The 22,751-nt window shown below is 33.6% G+C and overlaps 1 protein-coding gene across 1 annotated transcript in view; it reads right to left on the bottom strand.

The window, feature by feature from the left end:
- Nucleotides 1-21,879, bottom strand: part of Zasp66 (PDZ_signaling and DUF4749 domain-containing protein Zasp66) — a 548,712-nt gene extending 526,833 nt beyond the window's left edge. Inside the window, exon 1 of the mRNA XM_072545345.1 lies at nucleotides 21,724-21,879. Within this exon, the coding sequence (XP_072401446.1) occupies nucleotides 21,724-21,780 (57 nt within the window). The 5' untranslated portion in view covers nucleotides 21,781-21,879. The remainder of the gene's footprint in view (nucleotides 1-21,723) is intronic.
- Nucleotides 21,880-22,751: the final 872 nt, after the last annotated feature.

Raw genomic sequence — 22,751 nt, 5'->3', positions numbered from 1 at the left:
GAATTTGGCAACGAAGCAGGGACAAAGAAGAAAAGGAAGAAAACTTAAGAAAAGGATAAAGGAAGTCAATACCGGGGATTCCTCAAAAGAAGAGATGAGCCCCGAAGAAGAAGAAGAAATAGTGTCAACAAAGGCAAATGAAAAGGATATGATTGAAACAGTGGTATTTAAGGAAGAGATTGATGAAAAAGAGGAGGAAGAATGTGCGATAAATATGTGTCAAGAATCTGAGGAAAAGGAAAGAAAATCGATATGTGGAGAAGAAAAAGAAAATGAGGTACGTCTGATGTTAAAAGAACACGAAACTTTAATAAATGAGGAAAACAGAGTGGCAAAAAAGTACGAACATTCATTTGAGGTTAAAAACTTGGGAAACTTTCAATCAAAGACTTACCCGATCCCATATAAATATCGACAACACGTGAAAGAAGAAATTAATAAAATGTTGAAAGACTCTTCTTTATTGTTTTTGCATAAGTGTTTGGAGAAGTGAATCAGGTGTTTTTGTGTAGTCTGCAGGAGGTTTGCAGAGACGTTAGGAAGGAGCCGAGGTGCCAAAGAGGGGAGATCACATCGTTGAGGAGACTGGACTTTTGTGGGTATGTGCCAACATACAATTCAATAAGAAAAAAAAAGCTGTAAGTGTTTTGTACAATTGAAATTGGTATCTGTGAACGATCTGTGTTGACATTATGGTCATTATCATTCAAATTTAAAGAATTGAGTTTTGTTTGACTAATCAGAAGTTACAGTTTTGTTGGATTTTATTTCAAGTAAAAGAAAGTTTAAGTAAAATTGGTTTTCACTTATTATAAATTTATGTAGATTTAAAATCTTATTATTATAAAAATTTCATTTATTTTCTTGTATGCTGATTGATAAGATAACGGCAGAATTTGAAAATTGTTTTATTCTTTTTCATATAAAATAAAGAATGCTTAAATTTTGGTAATATACTATTTTCTTTTTATTATCCTTCTTCTCTATCTCGATAAAGGACAACTAGAAAATATATATATATATATATATATATATATATATATATATAAATATATATATTTTTATATATTTATCTATATATATATATATATATATATATATATATATATATATATATATATATATATATATATATATATAAAGAAAGTCGTGTTAGTTACACCACTTATAACTCAAGAACGGCAGAACAGATTTGGCTGAAATTGGTAGCTCCCGTATGACTTGACATGAAACGTCAGTCACTATAAAACGTGGTATAACAAAAAATAATCAGACTTGGAATAACAAAACGCAAATGACAGCTATGTAATTGACGTAAAATGACAGATATGTAATGACGTATGGATGACAATTTGATATTTGTAAGAAATCAATATTAAAACTATTTCTATTAAATAAATAATTAACAAGTGGATTGAAGTGAAGTTTAATTAATAATGCCGCGACCAAGACGATCGAATCTTTCCCGACAAAGCCGTAATTGAAGTGAAGTGAAGTTTAATTAATAATGCCGCGACCAAGACGATCAAATCTTTCCCGACAAAGCCGTAATGCAAGAAGAATACAAAATACTGCAAATGAAAGGACTGAAGAAGAACAAGACATTGCACGTGAACAGCGCCGCGATAGTATGGCTCGACTTCGTGCTTCTCAATCACGGGAGCAAAGTGAAGCAGCCCGTGAAACAGCTCGGTTGGCAATGCAGAATCGTCGAGCGAACAACAGAAGGCAACAAATAGATAATTTGCGACGCAGAACAAGATATTTAGCTGATTTGAATCGAGCAGCGTTTCGATACGATTGCAGCAATGATTACAGCTTGCATCCTAGCGTTTGCATTGGGCAAATGGACGTTGTTTGCGAGTATTGTGGTGCATTAAAGTTTTCCGGAGAAACGCCTGGATTATGCTGCCTTAATGGTAAAGTGAAATTGCCAGTGTTGACTCCGCCACATGAGCCATTGTATTCATTGCTTTGTGGCGAAACACAAGAATCACGCCACTTTCTTGCAAATACTCGAAAATACAATAGTTGTTTCCAAATGACGTCATTTGGGGCAGACATTATCGAAGAAGGAGGATTTAATCCGACATTTAAGGTATTTATTTTTGTACTTACATAGAATGTAGTTAAAGAATAACTTACTTTATCTATTGGTATGTATTATATTTGCTAATACTGAACTCTACTCTCCCACAGAAAAAGTGTTTATAACCCAGTTAATACTGTCTGGTTTTTATTTTGTAGATACAAGGACAGATTCACCATCGAATTGGATCATTACTACCTTTCGAAGATACACAGAATAAATTTTTACAAATACATTTCATGGGCAACATGGAAGAACAACTTGATCGACGCCTAGAGATCAATGCAGGAATTAAGCGAGCAATTATTCAAGACTTGCAGTGTCTGCTTCATGAACATCATGCGTTGGTCAGGTTGTTTAAGAGTGCTTTAGAGCGCATGCCAAATGATGACTATAAAGTTGTCATCAAAGCAGATAAACGACCATCTCGAACACACGAACGCACATTTAATGCTTCAACAGTAGACGAAGTTGCCATCCTGATTGTTGGTGAACAATTGGAAAAACGCGATATTGTGCTTACACGTCGCGATACTGGGCAACTGCAACAAATATCTCAAACTCATCGATCATATGACGCATTGCAATACCCACTGATGTTTTGGCAAGGAGAAGATGGATATTATTTTAATATTAAAATGATAAATCCATTGAATGGTAAAGTATCAGTATCTTAATAATGGTTAATGTCTGTATTATTTGTCTTTGAAATGGTTAATTATCAAATTTTTAATTTCAGGTGAAGAAACTACAAAGAAAGTTAGCTCAATGAATTATTATTCATATCGTTTGATGATTCGTCAAAATGCTGACAACTATTTGCTGCGGTTTCGTCGATTGTTTCAGCAGTATTGCGTTGACATGTATGTAAAAATAGAAACGGAACGTTTAACATTTATTAGGTTGAACCAAGCCAAACTGCGTTCTGAGGAGTACATCCATTTACGTGATGCAGTTAGTACTGAAGGAAATGCAGCTAATATTGGTCGATTAACTATTCTGCCGGCGACGTACATTGGTAGCCCACGTCATATGCATAAATATGCACAAGATGCAATGACATATGTTCGTCATTACGGCCGGCCAGATCTCTTTATTACTTTTACCTGTAATCCAAAATGGATAGAAATTACTCAATTGCTGCTTCCCGGACAAATATCAAATGATAGACACGACATCACAGCACGTATATTCAGGCAAAAAATTCGGTCCCTGATGAACTTTATTGTTAAACAACGCGTCTTTGGAGATACTCGATGCTGGATGTATTCAATCGAATGGCAAAAGCGAGGCCTGCCACACGCACACATTCTTATTTGGTTAATGGAAAGAATTCAGCCTGACCAAATAGATGATATCATATGTGCCAAGATTCCTGATCATGAAGTCGATCCAGACCTACATGATGTTGTTACTACTAATATGATTCATGGACCGTGTGGTGCCATCAATCCCCAATCACCTTGCATGGTCGATGGAAAGTGCTCTAAACGATATCCACGGAAATTAACGGCGGAGACTGTCACTGGCAACGATGGGTATCCGCTGTATCGGCGTCAATCACCAGATGACAACGGTCGAACTGTCACAACGAAAGTGAAAAGAATGGATTTCGTTGTCGACAACAGTTGGATTGTTCCATATTCGCCACTTATTTCTAAAACGTTCAAGACACATTGCAACGTTGAATACTGCAATTCAGTTAAGTCCATAAAATATATTTGCAAATATGTCACGAAAGGCAGTGATATGGCGGTTTTTGGATTGCAATCCTCAAATACCAACGATGAAATTTCACGCTATCAAGTTGGTCGTTATGTGAACTGTAATGAAGCGATTTGGCGTATATTCGCATTTCCAATTCACGAACGTCATCCTACTGTTATACATTTGGCGGTGCATCTGGAGAATGGTCAACGAGTATATTTCACGGCTTCGAATGCTACGCAATGTGCTGAAACACCTCCAGCAACTACATTGACCAGTTTTTTTGCAATCTGCCAAAGCGATCAGTTTGCACGAACTTTGCTTTACTCGGAGATGCCACGTTATTATACTTGGAATGCTTCATCCAAGAATTTTCAAAGACGGAAGCAAGGTGATGCGGTTCCTGGGTATCCAGATGTGCGTTCTACTAATGCTCTTGGTCATATGTATACAGTTCATCCAAAGAATGATGAATGTTTCTATTTGCGGTTGTTGCTGGTAAATGTGCGTGGGCCAACTTCATTTGAGACACTACGAACTGTTAATGGTGTAATATTCCCAACATATCGTGCTGCATGTGAAGAATTGAACTTATTAGAAAACGATACCCATTGGGATACGACAATCGCTGAAGCCATTATCTCTGCATCTCCAAGTCAGATACGCACATTATTCGCTATCATAATTTTGACATTCTTTCCATCAAACCCATGTAACCTGTGGCACAAATACAAGGATAGTATGTCAGAAGATATTTTACATCAAAGTCGTGTCAGTTCCAGAAATCACGATATTGAGATGAATGAGGAGATACATAATCGTGCTTTACTCTTGATCGAAGATATGTGTTACCTCATGTGCGGTAATTTATTAATCAGGTTAGGAATGCCAGCGCCAAATCGTGAAATGAATGACGCATTTCAATCGAGAATTGGAACGGGAACGTGAATATGATCACCAGGAATTAGATTTAGTAGTTCAAAGGAATGTACCCCTGTTGAATTACCAACAAAAGGAAGTTTATGATACTTTAATGAAGGCAATCGCTGATGAAAATGGTGGTTTATATTTCCTAGATGCCCCTGGTGGAACTGGCAAGACATTCCTTATGTCATTAGTTTTAGCAACTGTTCGGGCGAGATCCAACATAGCGGTTGCAGTTGCTTCTTCTGGAATAGCAGCCACATTGTTAGAAGGATGCCGTACGGCTCATTCAGCATTCAAATTACCGTTAAATCTTCAAACTATTGAAGAACCAACGTGTAATATTGCAAAACACTCAGCAATGGCCAAAGTTTTAGCGGCATCGAAAATCATCATCTATGACGAATGCACAATGGCGCATAAACGTGCATTAGAAGCACTTAACCGAACATTAAAAGATTTACGCAATGACTCGAGATGTTTTGGAGGAGCAATGATTTTACTGTCTGGCGATTTCCGCCAAATACTGCCAGTAATTCCAAGATCTACGGCTGCCGATGAAATAAACGCTTGCCTCAAATCGTCAAATCTATGGGGCTATGTGAAGAAACTGCAGCTGACAACAAACATGAGAGTTACATTGCTTAATGATACATCTGCTGAAGATTTCTCGGAGCAATTGCTGACTATCGGTAATGGTCAAGTACCTGTCGATGAATCGAGCGGATTAATATCATTTCTAAATAATTTCTGTAATTTTGTCTCATCAAAAGACGAACTTATCAACAATGTATTTCCAAATAATATTTCTAACTACAAAAATAATGAATGGTTGAGTGAGCGAGCAATTTTAGCGGCTAAGAATAAAGATGTAGATGACCTGAACTACATAATTCAAAATAAGATCATTGGAACAATGCATTCATTCAAATCTATTGACTGCGTCACAAATGAAGATGAAGCCACCAACTATCCAATTGAATTTTTAAACTCTTTGGACGTGCCTGGCTTACCACCGCACAATTTACGCCTAAAGGTTGGCTCCGTAGTAATCATGCTTCGAAACATAAACCAAAAAAAACTGTGCAACGGTACGCGTTTGGTGGTTAGTAAATTGATGAACAATGTAATTTACGCTACGATAATGATAGGAAAATTCAAAGGTGAGGAAGTTCTCATTCCGAGGATCCCGATGATCCCAACCGATATGCCGTTTGAATTTAAAAGACTTCAATTTCCGATACGTCTTGCATTTGCCATGACCATCAACAAATCACAAGGCCAATCCTTAAAAGTTTGTGGTTTAAATCTAGAACATTCATGTTTTTCCCATGGTCAATTATACGTGGCATGTTCACGGGTCGGAAGACCATCTGCGTTGTTTTTTTTTGCGCCTGATAATAAAACAAAAAATGTCGTGTATCACAAGGTACTTAAGTGAAGAGCAACCTATATACTAAAATACAGAAATAATAATGAATGATTAATGTAGTTATTTAATTTTTTTTTGTATTTTTTCCAATAAAAACACAATCTGCTTATTTATTGCCATTAAGGCGGAACAAAGTTCGCCGGGTCAGCTAGTATATATATATATATATATATATATATATATATATATATATATATATATATATATATATATATATATATATATATATATATATATATAACAAGAAAAAGGATAATATATATACAGGGTGGTCCTTAAGTAATTGTACAAAAAGAAACGGTATATTCTACACTTTAAAATATTACGATTTAAGCCAAATTGCTCTAATAAAATGTTGATATTAAGAAAGATACAGTGTGTTAAAGTGGAAATTTAAAATTTTAATTTTCGCCATAACTTTCATATTTGTGAACATTTATCTATAAAAATTCATAACTAAGTACTATTAAACATCAGAAATTATAATTTAATCCATACTTTAATGTAGCTAATAGAGGGCGCCACATATGCCACATATGTGGCATACATTTGTACTTAACTTTTTTGATCTTTAAGTTACGGGTGTTTGTAATAAACAATATTAAAGATACATTATTTTAACCAAAAAAAGGTAGACCTGTTAATAACTTCAAAACTTAACAGTTTTCGAGATAATCGCATTTTACAAATCAACTACCTAATTCTGATTTAACGCAGTTACTCCAGGCAACGAAAGAAAGTTAAACAAAAACATCAATACTTTTGAATTTTGGTATAAAATGCCTTTAATAAAGTTAATATTTAACGAAATATTAAATAAAATAAATATATCAGCAGGATAGTTAATAGTAGGATCTGACAAATTAACAGAATAACTGGATTTATCAAACATTTTACATTTTGTATTAAATTAAAGTCATAATTAAAATATTTTATTTAAAAACCAAATTAAGAAATAGTTAAACTAAATAACATTAAACTTTTTGTCAAAGTAAGTGTTGTAAATGTCCACCATTTTCTTTAATTTATTTGTCAATACATTCCATAAAAGATCGTCTTATATTAAATAGCATCATTGGTTCTAAATAAACTGCTGCAGTATTTATAATAAGTATTATAAGTATAATATATAATAAACATAATATAATAATAAGGTATTCTTTTGGGATTTTTATGCATTAAGTAATTATATTAATATCTCACCATATGACCAAGGAATATGACTACCACGAACAATCCAACGTTCAGGAAAGTTGCATTTAATTATGTTCTCACTGCCCTCTCTTTATAATGTGTTGGTGTACCATCTTGCATAAACCACATATTTCGCCTTAAGTTTGATGACAATTCTTCCAATAAATCAATAAAATCATTTTATAAAAAATGTAAATAAATCTCACCATTCAAATTACAAAGTAACTCGCATGTCCGTAAAAAATAATTACAAATGGTACCAAACCATACGATATGCATTTTAAACATGAATTTTAAATCAACGTATGGTTTGGAACCATTGGTAATTATTTTTGTCAAGGAGACAAAAGTAGGAACTCGTGTACCTGTGACATCCATAATCCGCCAGACGACAACATCTGATAATTCCGACGACAAATTCGACCAAATGGTTGCAGTTGCTGGAGAAAAGGAAATATTAAGGGAATTTCTTCGGCAGTATCGGTATATTTTCGTACGGAAAGGAGGAAAGACGGGAAGAACTACCATTGTTAAGCATAAAATTGATACTGGTAATGCTAAGCTAATTCGTCAAACAGCTCAGCGATTACCACAGGCGAAAAGAAGGGAAGCTGAAACGATTGTTTAGGAAATGAAAAAAGACGGAGTGATAGAACCTTTTACGAGCCCATGGGTCTCTCCGGTGGTCCTGGTTAAGAAGAAAGACTGAACGACGAGGTTCTGTGGGGATTACCGTTTGCTGAACAACGTTACCGAAAAAGATAGTTATCCTCTGCCTCGGATCGACGACACATTGGACACATTGGCTGGAAGTACATTGTTTTCTACTTTGGATTTGAAGTCTGGATACTGGCAGGTAGAAGTGGACCAAGTAGATAAAGAGAAGACAGCCTTCATCATCAGGATCTGGATTATGGCAATTCAACGTTATGCCATTTGGACTCTGTAATGCTCCTGCGACATTTGAAAGGCTTATGGAAAATGTGTTGAAAGGGCTATCTAGGAAAACATGCCTGGTTTATCTAGATGAGATAAACGTCTTGGGGGAGACATTTGAAGACCACCTGAAGAATGTAGAAAACATTTTTAATCAACTTAAAGCTGCCCAATTAATGTTGAACCCCCAAGAAGTGCCAGCTATTTCAAAGTAAAGTCAATTATCTGAGTCATATAGTCAGGTAGAGAAGGAGTGGCCGTGGATAAGGGAAAAATCAATTTCATTAAGCAATGGCCAGAACCAACTGACAAGCATAAAGTGAAAAGTTTTCTTGGATTATGTACTTACTACCGGAGGTTTATTAAGAAGTTTGCAGATATCGCTAAGCCATTAACGCGACTTACAGAGGAAGCAAGAGACTACCGCTGGGATACAGACTGCCAAAATGCCTTTGAGACCTTAAAAGAGCATTTAATCACAGAACCAATTTTAGGGTATCCACTGCCAGAAGAAGAGTTCATCTTAGATACAGATGCAAGTAATGTGGGAATTGGAGGAGTGCTGTCTCAGATTCAAGGGGGACAGGAACGAGTCCTTGGATATTTTAGTAATGTTCTTTGAAAACCTGAGTTATTATTATTGCGTCACGAGAAGAGAACTTCTAGCAGTAGTGAAATTAGTAGAACACTTCTATCAATACCTCTATGGAAGGAAGTTTATAATCCGAACCGACCATGCCGCCCTTAAGTGGTTAATGCAGTTTAAGAATCCAGAGTGTCAGATAGCCAGTTGGATCGAACGACTCCAAGAATACGATTTTAAGATTGAGTACCGGGCCGGAGTTAGCCACAGAAACGCTGATTCTCTTTCCAGAAGGCCATGCCCAGCAAAGTGTTCCCACTGCATCAAAACGGAATCCAAGGAAGCAGCAGTGCTAAGAACAACGATGGTCAACAACGACTGGACGCGTACTAAGATTAGGGAAGAACAAGAGAGAGATCCAATTATACAGAAAATTCGAAAATGGAAAGAGGAAAACCGTCGACCACCTTGGGAAGAAATATCAAACCTATGCTCAGTAGTTAACACGTATTGGGCCCAGTGGGACTCATTTATTATGGAAGATAGCTTGCTCAAACGAGTACTGGAAAATGATGACGGTTCAGAGAAGAGAAGTCAGTTGGTGATCCCAAAGAGCAGAATAGCCGAAGTACTTTGTCAGTTACACAACAGTCCATCAGGAGGGCATTTCGGTGCAAATAAAACCCTTAAGCAAATTTGGAAACGGTTTTATTGGATGAACAGTTCCGACGACGTAAAAGACTGGTGTAAGAAATGTACTATTTGCGTTACGAGTGACGGGCCTTACCGAAAAAGGAGAGCTCCTATGAGACAATATAATGTTGAAAGCTCATTTGAAAGAATAGCATTGGACATTCCTGTGCCATTTTCAGAAAGTGAAAATGGAGGCAAGTATATATTGGTAGTAATGGATTACTTTACTGTGGGTCGAGATTTACGCACGTCCATACCAGAAGACCGCCACGATTGCAGATAAGTTGATCCAAGAATATGTTAGCCGATTTGGAGTACCTTTGGAGATCCATAGTGACCAAGAAAGGAACTTCGAAAGCGATCTATTCCAAGGAATATGTGATAGACTAGGCATGAATAAAACAAGAACTATAGCATATCATTCGCAATCAGACGGTATGGTAGAACGGATGAATAGGACAGTTGGCAAGTATTTGACAAAGATGGTCTCCGATTACCAGCGAGACTGGGACCAATATCTTCCGTTCTTCACAATGGCCTACAGATTTGTTGTTAACGAATCAACAGGCCAGACACCAGCCAGAGTCCTATTCGAACGCGAGATGCGACTACCTTGTGATCTAGAGTTTGGGTGTCGACCTGGAGAAGATGTACCAGGTAAGGATTATGTGATTGAATTACGAATAACAAGAAGAATGGACGATGTACACGAGTTGGTCTGTTCCCATCTTCAGATCGCTAGTGACCGAATAAAGAAACGGTACGATACGCAAGCCGAAAAGGGGTGCTTTAAGAAGAACGACAAAGTCTGGCCCTATAATCCCAAGAAGCGAAAAGGTTGTTCTCCCAAGTTGCAGCAGTTTTGGGAAGGTCCATACCTCATTATGGAGAAGATCAACGATGTCATCTACCCAATAAGCAAGATTCCGAGGGGAAAGCCTATGATAGTATACCATAACCGTCTGGCGTCTTTTGAAGGTGACTACGACGAAGATGAAGAAGTGGATAAATAAATTAAATAATTTTTAAACTATTTGACCGATTTGGGATGAAATTTCGCACAAATTTAAAAAACGGTAATTCCTTGATGTTTAAATGTATTAATAACATTTTATTTTGTTAATAAAAAAATAATAAAATTTATAAATTTTTGCAAAACAACTGCTTTTTGCAAATATCTACGTAAATTATTTATCAATTTTAATTTAAAAAAAAGGGGAAATAAAGATATTCTTGATATAAAAAAATGATATAAATATTGTTTATGTAAAATATAAGGGAGAAAACTTATGGACAAAAAATCATATTGTGACGTGAAATTATTGTTTAAAAAAACGCAAGGTAAAAATACGAGTACTTTTTCATCTATTCTCCATCTAGTAACCCCCACCTATGTATTAAAAGCTTCAGATATCTGCGAAAAACTGTTCGACCTTTTTTTAATCAGACTGGGCTATTAATAAATAATGTCATTGAGACAACAGTCAGCAAGGAAAAATACAAAGGAGTATCTTATTTTAATTTAAATAAACAAATAAAAAAATCTACCTGGACAAATATTAATAGCTTCATTAAATGCAAATATAATAAAAAAAATGTTATTTTTTTAAAAAACAGTATTAAATTAAAAAAATAAATATTGTTATGGATCAGTTTATCAATCAGAAATAGAATAAAGAATTTTTTTATTATTTTAATATACCGCGGGCATATAAGCTAAAATACAACCCTGTACTTATTTGTAATAGTTAGAATAAGAGAAGACATTGTTTCCGTGACGGAACAGTTTTTCGTTGAAAGACTGAGTGAATGGTGAAAGGACAATGGAACCCGTATAATTATATATTTAAGGAATAAACTTTGTAATTGTATTTTGCGGTGGACATTTTTCGAAAGTAAATAAGAATTAGATTTAGATATGAGATAACAAGAATTTTGAAGCTTATTTCTGTTGAAAAAGGCAAAATTGTTAATGGTTTCTGAAAAGTAATTTGAGTGAAAGTAGTTTATTTGTTTTAAATATTATGTTGGAAATTTTCTAAATCGGAAATAAGTGGGAAAGATGAATGCTTATGATTGGTTTAAAAAGGAATGATGGGGAATGAGAGAATGGAAAAGGTTGTCTGGGGAGATTGAAAAGATTATTATGTTACCGGCAGACCAGAAGAGAAGACGTGTTTTTCGTGTAGTCAATCTGAGTACCAGTGTTTTTGTGTATTAGTGAAAAAGGTGGAAGCTGAGAGCAGATCAAAATCGAGAAGATTAATACCTCTTTTGAGTCTGCATAGTCCACGAGATATAATTGAGAAAGAAAGGAGAATTTGTGAATAAAGAGTACCGGTCAAAAGAGGCTTGGGCTTGTGTTTTCGGAGGAGTAGTTTGCTGGTATGCGGTTTGCATCGATGCTGAGAACGGGAAAGATTTGATGGTAGCCGGACATAATCAATCAAGGAAGGAACTGTGGTTTGATCGAGAGGAGACATCATTGGTGTAAAAAAATAAAGGTCAGTCAAATAATTTGAATGAAAGAAAACCTCTAAGATATTCTAAAGATAAAATCAAATATAAACATACGAACTAAGATTCCAAGTTTCAAAGAGTTATTTTTTTTGTGAATAAATTATATTTTTATATGGTCATGTTTTTTGTAGATATTATTATAAAACAGATCAATAGATAGTTTGTAATTAAAATTAAATTTAGAGTATAGGAGTTTGTTGGGAAAGATAATTGCCCACAAAAGTTATTTATTAATAGTCATCGTATTGCTTATTGAAAATAAATAATAATTTGTGTGCATATTTATATTGTTTTAATGTTACTTCCGTTTCCTGTTCTATCCCGATTATAAGCAACTAGGAGATACTGACCCACTAGAAGAGATATATAAAGTAAACTGATTAAAGTAAAATTAAGAAGGCACCCTCAGAATATTAAATAGTAATTGATTTGTATGACTCTGCATAAATTAGTAAATTAATTAATTAAATAATTGGATTAATTAAATTAGTGTTAATTAATAATAAAACATCATAAAGCAGATCACAACAACATGGCGAGCCAACGTGGGGCTTAAAAGTATCTCTAGTTGTGAATTTGAAGGATCAGAAACGGAAAACAGGTGATTGAGAGAATTTATTTGCCCGTCGGAAAGAATTTGATATATTTATTTGAAAATTTATGAAATTATTTGAGTTATTTTATCTAGGTACAATTTTACATTTATTCTATTTTTGATTGATTTAATTTTTTGATGAATTTAAAATTTATGTGATAAATTGATAATATTTGGGGGAGAAATATTTGTCGTGTTCTGCAACATAGAGAGTGTTGTAAAATTTCACATTTGGCGGGGACAAAAAACAGTAACAAAAAGAAACAACATGTCGACCACAAGGAGTCAAAGCAAAATGCAAGAAAGAAACGAGGATAACAGATTAGAAGAAACAATTGTTGAAGAAGGATCGGATAATGAAGGAAATGCTACAATAATGGAGGAAAGAAAAGAAACAGGGATGCTGGAAAAATTATTAGCAATGATGCAAATACAGACACAAACAATAGAGAAAAACCAAATTGAAACATTAAAGAAAATTGATAGAAATCAACAAGAAACATCACTAAAAATGGATGAAACAAAACAGACAATGGAAGAAAACCAACGGGAAACAAGGCAAGCAATAGAACTAAATAACAGAAATATAGAGCAGCGTTTGGAAAACTATGAACAAAAATTAGAAGAAAATGATAGGAAAATGGAAAAGCGTTTGGACAAATATGAAAATGAGGTAAAAGTCTGTTTAGAAAAAGTCAGAGAAGAAACAGAGAGGAAACTAGAGATGCAGAGAGAATAAATAGAAACTAAAATGAAAGATATTAAGACTGTACAGAAAAAGGAATTAGAACAGTTAGAAACAAAATTTGAAATGGCGTTACAAGAAGACAAGAAAGAAATAGAAAAACAAATTGAGGATATCAGAAAACAACGAGAGACGGGAGACACGAGAGAAGTACTCATCCAAAGTCCGGGTGACATAAAAATACAGTTTGGCGGGGACGTAAAAAAATTACACCCAGTAATTTTCATCAACAATTTAAAAAAGAAAGTACGACATATCGGTAATTTCGAAACAGCAGAGGAAACGATAAGGAACCATCTTAAAGATGAGGCAAGTTTATGGTTTGATAGCAAAGAAGAAGAATTGCAAAATTGGCAAACATTTGAACAAAAATTTCTGAATTATTTCTGGGGGAAAATACAACAGATAGAGATAAACAAGGAATTACAAAATGGGAGATACCAGGATAGTATAGGTATATCAGAAAAAACATATGCCCTACAACTATACAACAATGCAAGACACTTACATTACAACTATTCGTCCGAACAGCTAGTGGAACTAATAGCCAGACATTTTGAAGATACCTTAGAAGATCACATAACTCTACAAAACTACAAATATATTGACAGTTTATGTCAATTCTTACAAATACGAGAAGCAAAATTAAGGGAAAGAAAAATAAGGAGAACGCACGAAAATTATAGACAACGAGAAAAGCAAGACTATAGAGATAGAGGACAAAACTTTAGGAGAGAGTACACAAGAAGAGAATTTGTCCCGAGGAGGGAAAATGAAAGTAGAGACAACGGAAGAGTAAACTATGAACAAAGAAATCGGCAATGGAACGAAAACAGATATCGAGAGAACCAGAATAGAAACAACACTCGCACATATCAGGAAAACCGAAATAATAATAGAACGAATGAACCGGAAAATCGCGGAAACCGATACGGGTCAGAGAGACCAAGAGAAAATAGAAGAGCGGTCAACAACACACACATAGAGGAATATGAGGATGAAAGACAAAGCGACAGAAGTAGAAGCGAACAAGAACAGCAAGCGTCTTGTCACGAAGGCGCTCACTAAAGACAAAGAAACAAACAGGAATTTTTTGTCACCTGAAGGAATTTATTAAATTGGCAGAAAATAAGGACAAAATAAGTGGAACAAATCTAAAATTTGTAGATGGTTTTATCAACGAGACACCGATTAAAATTATGATTGATACTGGATCGGAAATTACACTGATCAACAGAAAACTAATAGAGGAAGTTAATTTAACGAATTTGATTTACAAAATTCCCAAGGTAAATTTAGTGGGCGCAAATAAACGGACTTTGGCAACGATAAATGAAGGAATACGAATAAAAGTACGATTGGATAAGAAATTTTATGCACTACAATGTGTTGTGATGCCAAACATGTCGCATGATATGATCGTAGGAGTGGATGAATTGGAAGAAAAACATGTGGTGATAGATTTCAAAAATAACACGATGAAAATCACAGAGGAATAAGAAGAAGAACAGGACAGTAAGGAAATGGAAAAGGAAAATGAGAAACGGAGAAATGATTTAGACAAAGAACAAACGGTGGAAATGAATTTGGCAATGAAGCAAGGACAGAGAAGAAAGAGGAGATTGGCAAAAGAAAGTGAAAAGTGGGTTTCCTCAAAAGAAGAGATGAGCCCAGAAGAAGAAAAAGAAGAAAGATTAACAGAAGAAGACGAAAAAGGTACAATTAAAACAGTGGTATTTGAAGAAGTCTGCGAAATGGAGGAGGCAGAATACAAAATAAATGTGTGTAAAGAAATTGAGGAAACAGAAAGAAAATTGATATGTGGAGAAGAAAAGGAACAGGAATTGCGTGTAATATTGAGAAAGTATGAAGATTTAATAAATGAAGAAAACAGAGTAGCCAAAAAGTATGAACATTCATTTGAGGTGAAAGGCTTAGGAAATTTTCGATCGAAAACTTATCCGATCCCATATAAATACCGACAGGAGGTGAAAGGAGAAATTAACAAAATGTTAGAAGATCAAATCATAGAGAGATGTGACTCGCCGTACATCAACCCAATCGTGATTGTGAAAAAAAGCAGTGGAGAATTGAGGCTCTGTTTGGATGCCCGGAATATAAATCAACACACGGTATCTCAATATGAATCACCTCTCAACATCGAAGCTATTTTTGGGAGAATTACGGGAACACACATGTTTTCTAAAATTGATTTGAAACATAGTTTTTGGTTAATACCGTTAGCAGAAAGATGTAGAAATTACACCGCTTTCTCAATCGATGGTATTGTATACCGATTTAAAGTAGTACCTTTTGGATTACAAAGTGCGTGTGCAGCATTGGTAAGAGCTCTCCATACAATATTAAATAAATATGAAGATTTCATAGTGCACTACATCGACGACTTACTCATTTTTTCACCAGATACATCAAGTCATTTGGAACACATACAGATTATTTTGGGAGAATTGGACAAGGCCGGATTAAAACTGAATATTGAAAAATGTCAATTTTTTCAAAAAGAAGTGATATATTTGGGATTTAAATTGGACACACAAACAGTTAGTTTAGCCGAGGACCGGGTAAAACTCATAGATGAATACCCAAGACCAACGAATTTAAAAACATTGAGAGGTTTTCTCGGGACGATCAACTATTTTAAAAAACTAATTCCTGATTTAAGCCAGAAGGAAATTCCTCTAATCAAATTATTGAAGAAGGGTGTTAAATGGAATTGGAAAGAAGAACAAGAGAAAGCTTTTCAAATTTTAAGAGGAATTCTCGAAAGGAACGAAAATATATCATCCCATGTACAATTTGCCTTTCATACTACGAACTGATGCATCCATACAAAAATTTGCGGGAGTTTTGTCGCAAATAAAAAACAATCAAGAAGTGCCGATTTGTTTTATTTCCCGGGTGACAAAAACACACGAAAGAAAATACAGTGTGACTGAACTAGAGTTTGATAGCGTACTTTTCTGTGTAAATAAATTAAGATTTTATCTGTTGGGAGCAAAATTCACAATCGAAACTGATCATGCAGCTTTGGTACATATAATGAAAAATCGTCTGGTTAACAATCGTATACATAGAGGCATTTTGTTACTACAGGAGTATGACTTTGAGTTTCGATATATAAAAGGAAAAGACAACATTATAGCTGACGCTCTCACAAGGGATGAAGACTCGGGGAAAAAGGAAGTAATTGCTTTTCATGTAGGACTGAACATTTTGACACAAGAGGAAGGTGTATTTTCGTTAAACAAAATTAGAACAAATCAAGAAGACCTGGAAGAAAGAGAAAAAAGAAGAGCGGAGAGTAAAAACGGTATATTTTTCAAACGAATTGATGGAAAGGAACTATACGTGATAACACAGACATTGGCAGAAAGGATCATACAGAAATTACACGAGGACAATGGACATATCGGCAGCAGGAAGGTTTGGCTGGTTTTTCGCGAAAACTATATATGCCGAAAAGATTACCGGATTGCAAAAGAAGTTACCCAAAGATGTGAAACATGTCAAAAATATAAAAGCAGAAATTTCCGAAATGAAAATGTGGCTAAAAATATTGTATCCCACCAAAAATTAGACATTGTAGCAATAGATATGTTAAGTGATCTGATAATGACCACGCAGAGGAACAAACATATTTTGGTGATGGTAGATATTTTTTCGAAATATGTAAAGCTATACACATGCCGTACGACAAAGGGGGAAGAAATTATGAGAAAAATAGACAATTTTATAACCACCGTAGGAACACCAAGGAAAATTATTTTAGACAATGCTACGTATTTCCGGAGTGACCGATTCAAGAGACAGTTGCAAGACAGGGGAATAGGGACAAATTTTGTTAGTATCCGACATCCTAAAAGTAATCCGTCAGAACGTTTTATACAGGAGACTACAAAATTCCTCCGCATTGCTGCCATTGGACAACATCGACGATGGGATAGGAAAGTGGCAGAAATCGAAAACTACTTGAACACCACTCCAAGTACAGTGACAAAAGAGACGCCGGAATATGTCATGAATGGTATTATTCCAGTACGGCCATGGGAAGAACCGGAGCAGAGAGAGTATTAAATAGTATTGGAAACTGTTCGAAGGAGGCTGCAGCGCAGTAATGAAAAATATCTCCAAAGGCAAATCCAGAATAGAAAACGAAGACCAGTGACTTTCCAGAAGGGAGAAAAGGTGCTTGTAAGGGCGTTACGAGTATCAAATCTCACGGGGGACGTGTGTGCAAAGCTAATGCCTATTTTCGAGGGTCCATACATCATACAAAATGAAAATAGAATAAACAGCTATGTTCTTAGACATGTAGAATCAGAAAAGATACGAGGAGTTTACAATATCCAGGATGTGTACAAATACCATGAATAAAAATAGTATAGATTTTAAGATGGAGTAATAAAAATTTAGGATAGGATAAAATGACTACCAAAGAAAAATTTTGTGTTGAGAGAAAATAATATTTTTTTTGGTTACACTTAAAAAAAAGAATATTTGTATCTCAAAACAAGGCGGGGATTTGTTATGGATCAGTTTATCGATCAGAAATAGAATAAAGAATTTTTTTATTATTTTAATATACCGCGGGCATATAAGTTAAAATACAACCCTGTACTTATTTGTAATAGTTAGAATAAGAGAAGACATTGTTTCCGTGACGGAACAGTTTTTCCTTGAAAGACTGAGTGAATGGTGAAAGGACAATGGAACCCGTATAGCTATATATTTAAGGAATAAACTTTGTAATTGTATTTTGCGGTGGACATTTTTCGAAAGTAAATAAGAATTAGATTTAGATATGAGATAACAAGAATTTTGAAGCTTATTTCTGTTGAAAAAGGCAAAATTGTTAATGGTTTCTGAAAAGTAATTTAAGTGAAAGTAGTTTATTTGTTTTAAATATTATGTTGGAAATTTTCTAAATCGGAAATAAGTGGGAAAGATGAATGCTTATGATTGGTTTAAAAAGGAATGATGGGGAATGAGAGAGTGGAAAAGGTTGTCTGGGGAGATTGAAAAGATTATTATGTTACCGGCAGACCAGAAGAGAAGACGTGTTTTTCGTGTAGTCAATCTGAGTACCAGTGTTTTCGTGTATTAGTGAAAAAGGTGGAAGCTGAGAGCAGATCAAAATCGAGAAGATTAATACCTCTTTTGAGTCTGCATAGTCCACGAGATATAATTGAGAAAGAAAGGAGAATTTGTGAATAAAGAGTACCGGTCAAAAGAGGCTTGGGCTTGTGTTTTCGGATGAGTAGTTTGCTGGTATGCGGTTTGGATCGATGCTGAGAACGGGAAAGATTTGATGGTAGCCGGACATAATCAATCAAGGAAGGAACTGTGGTTTGATCGAGAGGAGACATCATTGGTGTAAAAAAATAAAGGTCAGTCAAATATTTTGAATGAAAGAAAACCTCTAAGATATTCTAAAGATAAAATCAAATATAAACATACGAACTAAGATTCCAAGTTTCAAAGAGTTATTTTTTTTTGTGAATAAATTATATTTTTATATGGTCATGTTTTTTGTAGATATTATTATAAAACAGATCAATAGATAGTTTGTAATTAAAATTAAATTTAGAGTATAGGAGTTTGTTGGGAAAGATAATTGCCCACAAAAGTTATTTATTAATAGTCATCGTATTGCTTATTGAAAATAAATAATAATTTGTGTGCATATTTATATTGTTTTAATGTTACTTCCGTTTCCTGTTCTATCCCGATTATGAGCAACTAGGAGATACTGACCCACTAGAAGAGATATATAAAGTAAACTGATTAAAGTAAAATTAAGAAGGCACCCTGAGAATATTAAATAGTAATTGATTTGTATGACTCTGCATAAATTAGTGAAATAATTAATTAAATAATTGGATTAATTAAATTAGTGTTAATTAATAATAAAACATCATAAAGCAGATCACAACAATATATTATAATTATTATTAAATGTTTATGTACCTAACTAATTTGTAATATAATTGTAAAATTCTATAACTTTTTTATGGAAAAATTAAATTAATTGATTTTTCCAGGATGTTCTAATTTTCCTGGAAGGTGAAAGCACAATTCTTATTATTTTGCCGGGCCACCTTAGTTAAAAAAAGAATCCACTTGCTATAGATGATGATACATTGAACATTTTTCCAATACGCTTCATTTGAACGTTCCATTCTCAAAAATAAAACGAAGCTCGAAGAGCCCTTACGTCCAAATTCTTGGCGGTGGTTCACGGGTACCATCTCTTTAGCGAATCATAACTTTTTATTCTTTTACTGCAAATGCAGTCCACAAATCAGATCATAAAATATAGTTTCTCATTTATAAATTTTTTTAGCTCTTTATGTTAATATACAACGAAAATATCATTTATTAAAACAATTTTCTCGGTTTTTATTAGCGATAGAAAATTCTTTTTTTTTTAATATGTATTCTTTTACTAGTTTTTCAGTGAGTCTACTTACAATGTGACATAAAACTGTCAAAGTTACTTTAATTGTTTATAAGCTAAAAAGTCAGCCAATTTTCAAACGGTTTTTTTTTTATAAAATTTTGATTAATTGTTGAAATTTTTTTATGCATCTTAATACAAAAGCCTCAAGTACCTAATCGATAATGACCTTCACTGTTTGGGCCAGTACAGTTATTTAAATAATCGCTCTCAGGGATAAACTAATTGAACATCTTACAAACTATTTATACTCCAACAAAGAAATAATGAAATTAGTCATAGGCGTAAGTTATCGTATAATTTAACTGTCCTTATGGTATATTAAGAACACATAATTAAAAGCAATATTTTTATAAAAAAGGTTAAAGTATTAGAAACGAACATCTAATATATAATCTAAAACACTTAAAGCAACGAACACATTGAGATATATTTTATATTAAACCAAATCTAACAACAAACAGGAAATAATAAGGGATTTTATTAATAAAATATCTTGCACATGCGAAAACTTTTACTTTTAAATTTCAAGACTATTAAATGTGAGAATAAGTAAATAGCAATCTTATATCAAAAATAGCAGATTATCAACTAATCGTTAACAAATCTCAAATGTGTAAACATGTATAGAAATATGGAAATTCGGTTACCAATAATTAAAGAAGTCACCAAACAGAAAATACTAAAACTTAATATCATTATTGAGGCTAAACTAAATATAAGACCGAACATTTATCACATTTAAATAATACCATGAATTATGTCCTAGTTTAGCTTTGAAATTTACAATGGGATTACTAACAACAGAAATTTACTGTTGTGATTGAATGTGGTTGCTTAAATAATACTTTCTTTAATTTTTCCGAGAATTATTAGTAAAATTGATTGTACGTAATCCCATGAACTATCATTCAATAAAGTCGTCCCAGAAACGTACTTACAAAATACTGCCAATATAAATTTAAAGTCATCTAGTTCAAAACGTATCAGATATGTCTAAATTTTAATTATGAATAAGGTAGGTAAATTAAACTTTTAGAGAATTTGTTTATATTTCCAAGTGGCAAAATAAAACAATTTGTTCAATTTGTATTTTAAAGAGAACATCTCTCGAGGTAGATATCTAAACGTCAAATCTAACCTATTTCCAATTAAAAATATGATTTTCCGATAAAAATTGTTGTTATAACAATTTGCAGAGGGGCTAAAGAGCCTATACTATTTTACACAATTTATATGTACATATATCTAGTTTAATAAAAGGGGTAATCATTGACACCTTATAAAAATATAGTTAACTTATATTGACGTCAGAGTAATGTTCAATAAGGCGTAGCAATTTTTAAGTGTTAACCTGCATCAAATCTGGAGTTTTGTGGAAACCTATTTTACGTGAAAACATAATATTTAAATACATATATTTAAATTTAAAATTAATAAATAATAGGGCGTTGAGGTTTAGCAGAGAGGTGAAGGATTAAACTTCTGAAAGAAATATAAAAGAATTGTAATCTGACACCATACTTATTTTAATACAGATCATTTATTTTAAATGTGAATTTTTTAAGAATTCAAGAGTTTTGCTTAAAATATCTTATATTACGAAAAGATTTGGAACGACACATTTAAAATCTCCTTTAGTATTTTTATTATAGAATTTTTCACAGCAATGCCAATCACTCTGTTAAAAATATGATATAATTTTCAATCTTAAAAGCCGGAAAAGAGGCGGCTGGTATTTTTAGCACAAAATATAAGCTTATCGATATTAGTACTTAGAGCGAAATTTTAAACATGTCAGCATTTATTGTGTTAATCCTTACTCACTTTTTTCTTATTGTTATCCGCTCGCCATTGCCAAAAAGACGGCCGTTGGTAAGACATTCTTTTTTTTATAGAAAAAACACTCTCAGTCTCACAAATTGCTGCAGTGTGTGATGTCTGAAATAATTGCGAGAATTTTTCTGGTGGGGGAGTGCTCTGGGACTAGAATTTATATTTAGTCTGTTTTATTGTAATTTCAGTAACAGCTGTTTGGCATTGAACGTTTTGTAAATAACGGGATTCTGAAGCTACATTATTATAGAATTAAAATTTATAATGTCAAACATATTCTTACTGAATAGAAATTTAAAATGTCGTGATTCAAATAAAGAAGATTCTGACCTTGGCAGTTATGAATAATTTCATTTAGTTTTACGCTTTTAAAAGGAAAAATAATACAGGGTGTTTCAAAAAGGTATGTCATAAATTAAATCACGCATTCCGGGGACCAAAATAAATTGATTGAATCCAACTTACCTTAGTAAAAAGTGTACACAAAAAAAGTTACAGCTCTTTGAAGTTACAAAATAAAAATTGTTTTTTTGCATTATCTCCTAAACTACTTGACATTTTGTAATAAAAATGGACACGTTACTTTCTTGTTCTGAAAGCATTTTTCATACAAAAGAAACAACAAAATAAAATCTAAGCGCACAGAAAAATTCTAAGGGGGGTGTGCAGCCCTAAACCCCCCCAAACTTTTGAGTATGTTCAAATCAAATGAATTTTGTGGCATCATTAGTTTAACACATTATTTTTAAAAAAAATTTGCCTCCTATCACTTTTTTCAAAAAACAGTTTTTATTGAGTTACGGCCCTTTTCATTAACCTTTAAAAATTACATGCAACTAAATAAATGGCATAAATGAATAATTAACAAGTACAAAAAATCTCTATAACCTCTATAAATATGATATTACAATAAATGTTCAAAATGACTCCTATTTTCTTCAATACACATTCGGTATCGGTTTAATAAGGAAAACCGAATGCGCTGAAAAATCATATTTTTCTGACGAAATTGATTTGCA

The sequence above is a fragment of the Diabrotica undecimpunctata genome, chromosome 1, assembly GCF_040954645.1.
Source record: "Diabrotica undecimpunctata isolate CICGRU chromosome 1, icDiaUnde3, whole genome shotgun sequence".
Lineage (NCBI taxonomy): Eukaryota > Metazoa > Arthropoda > Insecta > Coleoptera > Chrysomelidae > Diabrotica > Diabrotica undecimpunctata.
The sequence above is the reverse complement of the archived record's forward strand: the minus strand, read 5'-3'. Positions and strand labels throughout refer to the sequence as shown.